The sequence below is a fragment of the Macrotis lagotis genome, chromosome 1 (assembly GCF_037893015.1).
Source record: "Macrotis lagotis isolate mMagLag1 chromosome 1, bilby.v1.9.chrom.fasta, whole genome shotgun sequence".
Classification (NCBI taxonomy): domain Eukaryota; kingdom Metazoa; phylum Chordata; class Mammalia; order Peramelemorphia; family Peramelidae; genus Macrotis; species Macrotis lagotis.
The window spans coordinates 127,701,905-127,709,951 of record NC_133658.1 but is presented as its reverse complement, the minus strand read 5'-3'; the positions used below and the strand labels follow the sequence as shown (position 1 = coordinate 127,709,951).

The window sequence follows — 8,047 nt, the reverse complement described above, 5'->3', positions numbered from 1 at the left end:
TATTCAAAATTAGCTAGTATTTCTTACCCTCTGTCTATAATAGAAAGTCATATAAAACATATTTCCATATTACAAAAGAAAACAAAGGAAAAAATAAAAAAATAAAGAAAGTTACAAAGTATGCTTCAGTCTGAATTCAGACATCATCAGTTCTCTGGAGGTGGATAGAATTTTTCATCATGGGTCCTTTGGAATTGTCTTAGATCATTATCTTGAACAGACTAGCTAAGTCCTTTACAGATGATTATTACATAATATTGCAGTTACTATGCACAATGTTCTTCATTTTGTATCAGTTCATATAAATATTCCCAGGTTTTTCTCAAACCATCCATCCTACTCATCATTTCTTAAAACAAAATAATATTTCATTACAATCATGTACCACAATTTTTCAGGCTTTCACTAGTTGATGAGCATCTCCTCAACTTCCAATTTTTTGTCACCACTAAAATAGCTGCTATAAATATTTTGGTACAAATAGGCTTTCTCTCTCCACCCCCCCTTCCTTTTTTAAAAAAAAATCTCTTTGGATACAGACCTAGTTGCAGTTTTGCTGTATTAAAAGGTACGTACAATTTTTTTTTAAGTTTTTGCAAGGCAATGGGGTTAAGTGGCTTGCCCAAGGCCACACAGCTAGATAATTATTAATTGTCTGAGACCAGATTTGAACTCAGGTACACCTGACTTCAGGGCTGGTGCTCTATCCTCTGTACCACCTAGCTGCCCCAGTATGTACAATATTATAGCCTTTTGGGCCTAGTTCCAAATTGTTCTTCAGAATGGTTAAACTAGTTCTCAATTCTACCACCAATGAATTCATGTCCCATTTTTTCCATATTCCCTCCAGTATTTTTCATTTTATTTTGTTATGGTAGCCAATACAATAGGAGTAAGGTGGTATCTCTTGGGCAGCTAGATGGCTCAGTAGATAGAATGCCAGACGTGGAGTCAGGAAGATTTACCTTTTTGTTTTAATCTGGCCTCAGATACTTGACTCTGTGACTCTGGGCAAGTCATTTGACTCTGCTTGCCTTAATTTACCATCTGTAAAATGAGCTACAGAAGAAAATGGCAAACTACTTAAGTATCTTTGCCAAGAAAACACCAAGTAGGATCATGAAGAGTCAGAAATGATTGAACAACAGCAACGAATGTGGCATCTCAGAGTTGTATCAATTTGCTCTTCTCCATTTTTTCATGTGGCTATTAATAATGTTGATTCTTTCTTTCTTCTGAAAGCCATCTCTTCATATCTTTTGACCATTTATCAATTGAAGAAAGGTTCTCATTTTTATAAATTTAACTCAGTTCTCTCCATATATTTGAGAAATGAGAACTCTGTCAGAGCAAATTGCTGTAAATTTCTCCTCAGTTTCCTGTTTTTCTTCTAATTTTAGCTGATTGGTTTTATTGGTGCAAAAGTTTTTAACAAATATTTTATTTGTTTTCCAATTACATACAATGGTAGTTTCTACCTATCATTTTTTGTAAGGTTTTGAATTTTACAATTCCCCCCTCCTCCCCCCCACCACAGAAGGCAATCTAATAATCTTTACATTGTTTCCATGCTCTATATTTATCAAAATTGAATGTATTGAGAAAAAAAACCACATCCTTGAGGAAGAAATAAAATATTAGAGGTAGGAAAATTATGTAGTATAATAGAAAAAAGTTATCTTATTATGTAATTTTGCTATCTCTTATACTTTATTTTTCTTCCTTAAGGGTATAATTTCTGTCTCATCACATTCATCTAAGATCAAGGTATACCATGGAAACAATGTAAAGACTAACAGAATACCTTCTGTGGGGGGGTGGGGGAAGGGAAGCAAGAATGGGGAGAAAAATTGTAAAACTTAAAATAAATAAAATCTTTAAAAAAAAAGCTGAAGGTAATCATCTTTGGTTTTTGTTTAAACTCCACAATTCTTTCTCTGGATATATATGATATTCTCCATCCCAGATACCCTAAAATTGTCTCTGATTATTGCACTGATGGAATGAGCAAGTCCATTAAGGTTGATCATCACCCCCATGTTGCTGTTAGGGTGTATAATGTTCTGGTTCTGCTCATCTTGTTCGGCATCAGTTCATGCAAGTCTTTTCCAGGCTTCTCTGAAATCACATCCCTCCTGATTTCTGATAGAACAGTAGTTTTCCATAACATATATAATCACAATTTTTTTAGCTATTGCCCAATTGATGGGCATCCCCTCAATTTCTAATTCATAGCAGCTCTGTTTGTGGTAGCAAGGAATTGGAAATGTTTTTACCCTTTTTCATGATCTCTTTCAGGGTATAGACCCAATAGTGGTATTGTTGGATGAATGGATATGAACATTTTTATTGCCCTTTGAGCATAATTCCAAATTTCTCTCCAGAAAGTTTGGATCAGTTCATAGCTTCACCAATAATGCATTAATGTCCCAGATTTCCCATATCCCTTCCCACATTGATCATTGTTCTTTCTGGTCATATTGATTAATCTGAAAGGTGGAATCTCAGAGATGCTTTAATTTGCATTTCTCTAATCAGTAATGATTTAGAGCAATTTTTCATATGACTATAGAGAGCTTTGATTTCCTTGTTTGCAAATTGCCTTTGCATATCCTTTGACCATTTGTCAATGGGGACTGGTTTGTTGTGCAAAAGTTTTTTAACTTCATTTAATCAAAATTATCCAGTATTAGAAATGTTAGCATCAGCAATTAGAGAAGAAAAAGAAATTGAAGGAATTAGAATTGGGAAGGAAGAGACAAAACTCTCACTCTTTGCAGATGACATGATGGTCTACATAGAGAATCCCAAGAAATCATCTAAAAAACTACTGAAAACAATTAGCAATTTTAGCAAAGTTGCAGGTTATAAAATAAATCCTCATAAATCCTCAACGTTTCCTATATATGTCTAGCAAGAAACAGCAGGAAGAGCTAGAAAGAGAAATCCCATTCAAAGTAACCTCAGACAATATAAAATATTTGGGAGTCTATTTGCCAAGACAGACTCAGAATCTTTTTGAAAACAATTATAAAACACTTCTCACACAAATTAAATTAGATTTAAATAACTGGGCAAATATCAACTGCTCATGGATAGGTAGAGCTAATATAATAAAAATGACAGTTCTACCAAAACTAAACTATCTGTTTAGTGCCCTACCAATCAAAATTCCAAAATATTACTTTAACGAGTTAGAAAAAAATTGTAAGTAAATTCATATGGAGAAATAAAAAGTCAAGAATTGCCAGGAGCTTAATGAAAAAAATGCAAATGAAGGTGGCTTAGCACTACCAGATCAAAAATTATATTATAAAGCATCAGTCATCAAAATTGTTTGGTATTGCCTAAGAAATAGAATGGTGGACCAGTGGAATAGACTAGGTGTAAAATCAGGAGAGGATTATAGTAAGCTGCTGTTTGATAAATCCAAAGAGTCCAGCCATTGGGATAAAAACTCCCTCTTTGATAAAAACTTCTGGGATAATTGGAAGTTAGTATGGAAGAAACTTAGATTAGACCAACACCTCACACCCTTTACCAAGATAAGATCCAAATGGTTACAGGACATGAACATAGACATAAAAAACAATACTATAAGCAAATTAGAAGATCAAGGACCAGTCTACCTGTCAGATCTATGGAAAGGGGAGCAGTTTATGATTAAGGAAGAGTTGGAGAACATCACCAAAAACCAATTATATGATTTTGATTACATTAAATTAAAAAGCTTTTGCACAGATAAAACCAATGTAACCAAGATCAAAAGAAATGTAGTAAATTGGGAAACAATCTTTATAACTAATGATTCTGACAAAGGACTCATTTCTAAAATATACAGAGAACTGAGTCATATTTTTAAAACAAAAAGCCATTCTCCAATTGACAAATGGTCAAAGGATATGCAAAGGCAATTTACAGATGAGGAGTTCAAAGTAATCCATAGCCATATGAAAAAATGCTCTAAATCATTAATCATTAGAGAAATACAAATTAAAGCTTCTCTGAGGTACCACCTCACACCTCTCAGACTGGCCAGTATGACCAGGAAGGATAATGATCATTGCTGGAAGGGATGTGGGAAATCTGGGACACTATTACACTGTTGGTGGAGCTGTGAACTCATCCAACCCTTCTGGAAAGCTATTTGGAACTATGCCCAAAGGGCAACAAAAATGTGGATACCCTTTGACCCAGCAATACCACTACTGGGTCTATACCCTGAAGAGATGAGAAAAAAGGGTAAATACATTACTTGTACAAAAATATTTATAGCAGCCCTGTTTGTGGTGGCAAAGAATTGGAAATCCAGTAAATGTCCTTCAATTGGGGAATGGCTTAGCAAACTGTGGTATATGTATGTCATGGAACACTATTATTCTATTAGAAACCAGGAGGGATGGGATTTCAGGGAAACCTGGAAGGATTTGCATGAACTGATGCTGAGTGAGATGAGCAGAACCAGAAAAACACTGTACACCCTAACAGCAACATGGGAGTGATGTTCAACCTTGAAGGACTCGCTCATTCCATCAGTGCAACAATCGGGAACAATTTTGGGCTGTCTGCAAAGAAGAGTGCCATCTGTATCCAGATAAGGAGCTGTGGAGTTTGAACAAAGTGTAAGGAGTATTCCTTTTAATTTAGAAAAAAACAAATATCTTATTGTCTGAACTTGTTACCTCTTAGACTTCTCTTCTCTTTAAGGATATGATTTCTCTCTCATTGCACCCAATTTGGATCAAGGTACAACATGGAAACAAAGAAAAGACTGACAGAGTGCTTTCTGTGGGGGGTGGGGTGGGGGGAGGGAAGCAAGATTAGGAGAAATTATAAAACTCAAATAATATCTTTTATAAAAATAAATTTAAAAAAATTATCCATTTTACTGTATATGATCCTCACTATCTCTTGTCTAGTCTTAAACTCTTCTTTTATCCACAGATTTGATAGGTATCTTTTCCCCATTCTCCCTTAATTTACTGATGACACCACTCTTTATGTCCAGATCATTTATACATTTTGACTTTATCTTGGGATATGATGTGAGATGTTAATATATGAGTAGTCCCTTTCAAACTACTTTCCAGTTTTCCCAGCAACTTTTGTCAAATGGTGAGTTCTTTTTGAGTTTATCAAAGGCTAGATTAGTATAGTCATTTACTATTGTATATTGTGTACTGAATCTATTCTATTGATTCCTCAGTTAGTACCATATTCTTTTCATGATTACTTTTTATATCATAGTTTAATGAATCACCCAACTTCAGTGAAGTACCTTCCTCCAGGCAAGGACTTTAAAATCTCTAGGTACAAGACAAGCCCCTATCAAAAAACAATAAATCCCTGTCCTAACCTAAAAGGATTAAGACTTTGAACTACCCATGTACTACTCCCTTACCATTGTTCAAAGCTATTGAAACCACTTAAACCCCACCTATTCCCACACCCACTGTTCAGGGCTGGAAATTATTTGAAATTTGCCCATACTCCCATTGCATTGTCTACCTGACTGAAAAACTACATGAAGATACTAAGTTGATCCTTCAGGACATGTACAGTTTATGTGTTATCCATTCTTTAGTCCCTCCTTAATGTTACTCTAACTTTTCCCTTGGCCCTTTCTCAGAACATTTCCCTATATAAACACTGGCTGCTGTTATCAGCCCAGTTGCAATGCCCTTACAACTGTCCTAACTTTCTTTCTTAGCTTTGTTACTTTCTTAAGGAACTGTAGTGATTTCCTTAAGATTACCTAGTCCATTTGCAACAACCTTGCAACTATCCTTAATTTCTCTTCTTTTTTGCTGCTCTCCCTCTTTGTGCAATTTATCCCTTGCTGGCTGCTACTGATAAATCCTGTGGCAACACTCTTGTTACTGTCCTTATTTTCCTTCTTTACTTTCTTTTTTGACCCCAGTTAGTTCTGGGTCAAGAGTTGGTCTTTTTAGTGAATTCATTCACATCTTCAACCCTAGAGTAGACCACCCCACATTTTTCCATTATCAGTTTGAAATCTAGTTCTGCTAGGCTGTCTACACTTTTTTTTTTCATTGATTCCCTTTATATTCTTCCAGTTTAATTTTGTTATTATTTTTCTAGTTCTATAAAATTATTCTTTGGTAGTCTAATTGGTATGGCATTGAATAAGTAAATTAACTTAGGTAGAATTTTCATTTTTGTTATATTAGTTCATTTTGCCTGAGTATTTCTCCAATTTCTTAGAAGTGTCTTGTGTGAAAGGTGTTTTGTAATTGTGTTCATTTAGTCCCTGAGGTTATGTTGGCAGCTAAATTCCCAAATAATTTATGTCATCTGAAGTTTTTTTATAGCTCTTTTTCTTCAATCTAGTTGTGGTTTGAACATCTGAAATGCATTTTCATTAAATAATAACTGTTGTTTTCCTCATCTTGGTACCTGACTGCTAAGATGGTATCAAGATTGTAGCAACCAACATATGGAAAGCCCTACTCTTATTTATTTTGCTTTTTATCAAAACTTAATACTTTTGCTCTTTCTGCCATCTTGCAGTGCTGCCACCATGGTGCACATGAATGTCCTGACAGATGCTCTCAAAAGCATCAAGAATGCAGAAAAGCGAGGAAAACACCAGGTTCTCATTAGGCCATGCTCTAATGTAATTGTCCGGTTTTTAACTGTGATGATGAAGCATGGTTACATTGGTGAATTTGAGATCATTGATGATCATAGAGCCGGAAAAATTTTTGTGAATCTCACGGGCAGATTAAACAATTGTGGTGTAATCAGCCCCAGATTTGATGTTCAATTGAAAGATCTGGAAAAGTGGCACAATAATCTGCTACCATCTCATCAGTTTGGGTTCATTGTGCTTAAAACCTCAGCTGGCATCATGGACCATGAGGAAGTGAGACAAAAACACATGGAAAGAAAAAACCTGGGATTTTTACAAATAAAATGCTCCAGTGGACTGTGGGGAAAAAAAAAACCTAAATACTTTCCTATAGGCATCCCTAACTTCTTTTATGTTTGAATTTTCGGTTTATATGTTGTACCTATTAGTATTTTCTCCTTTTTTAAAAGTTTTTCCACTAGAAGATAAAAGTTCAAACACTTTAGCATGGAAATCAAGGTTGTCCCTACCTTGTAGAAGTCAAATTTCTTTTCTTTTTTTTTTTTAGGTTTTTGCAAGGCAAATGGGGTTAAGTGGCTTGCCCAAGGCCACACAGCTAGGTAATTATTAAGTGTCTGAGGACGGATTTGAACCCAGGTACTCCTGACTCCAGGGCCGGTGCTCTATCCACTGTGCCACCTAGCCACCCCTAGGAGTCAAATTTCATTGAGTTTTTGAGGTTAGTGTACTATAATCATTTATTTTATTTTATTTTCTTCCACTCCAAAGTGGAGGGAATGTTGGTGCATGATCTCCTGTTTGCAGATGGTTGTGCCCTCACTGCAGCCTCTGAAGCTGAGATGCAACAAAGTATGGATAGAGCCTCTGCTGCTTGTGCAAATTTTGATCTAACAATTCACACCAAAAAAACCCAGGTGCTCCCTCAACCAGTACCACACCATCAATATTTGGAACCATCAATTACAGCAAATGGAGGAGTTTTGAGTACTACACTTATCTTTCCAACAGGTACACAATGACAGTGAAGTTGACACTCACATTACCAGAGCTAGCTCAGTATTTGGGAGGCTCCAAAAGAATGAGTGAGGACAATGCACTCTATGAGGAAGGCAGAATTGAAGCAGCTCAAAGGAAACATGACATACATAAGTTTAGAGTACCCACCCCAGTGTTCACGTGGACTATTTGTGCCCAACATGTGCTAGAGCATTCTGAGTTCATATTGGTCTAATCAGCCATAATAGGACATACCCAGAAAGGGTGCTTGTGAATTAAATTCATGGCTGTGAGCAGCCTATGTAAATTATTAAATCCTCCCTGCTATTATTATTAGGCATGTTAGATATCTCTTATCTACCAAGTATTAAGAGAAAGGGATATAGTTTAGATAAAATGCACAATATAGGGCCATAACAAGGCTTGAAAGTGTTGAGG

The 8,047-nt window shown here is 35.7% G+C and overlaps 1 protein-coding gene across 1 annotated transcript; it reads left to right on the top strand.

Moving 5' to 3' along the window:
• The first annotated feature begins 6,541 nt into the window (after positions 1–6,541).
• LOC141514909 (small ribosomal subunit protein uS8-like) lies at positions 6,542–7,012 on the top strand. Its single transcript, XM_074226105.1, has one exon. It carries the CDS (start codon positions 6,542–6,544, stop codon positions 7,010–7,012), a length of 471 nt encoding a protein of 156 aa, XP_074082206.1.
• Positions 7,013–8,047: the final 1,035 nt, after the last annotated feature.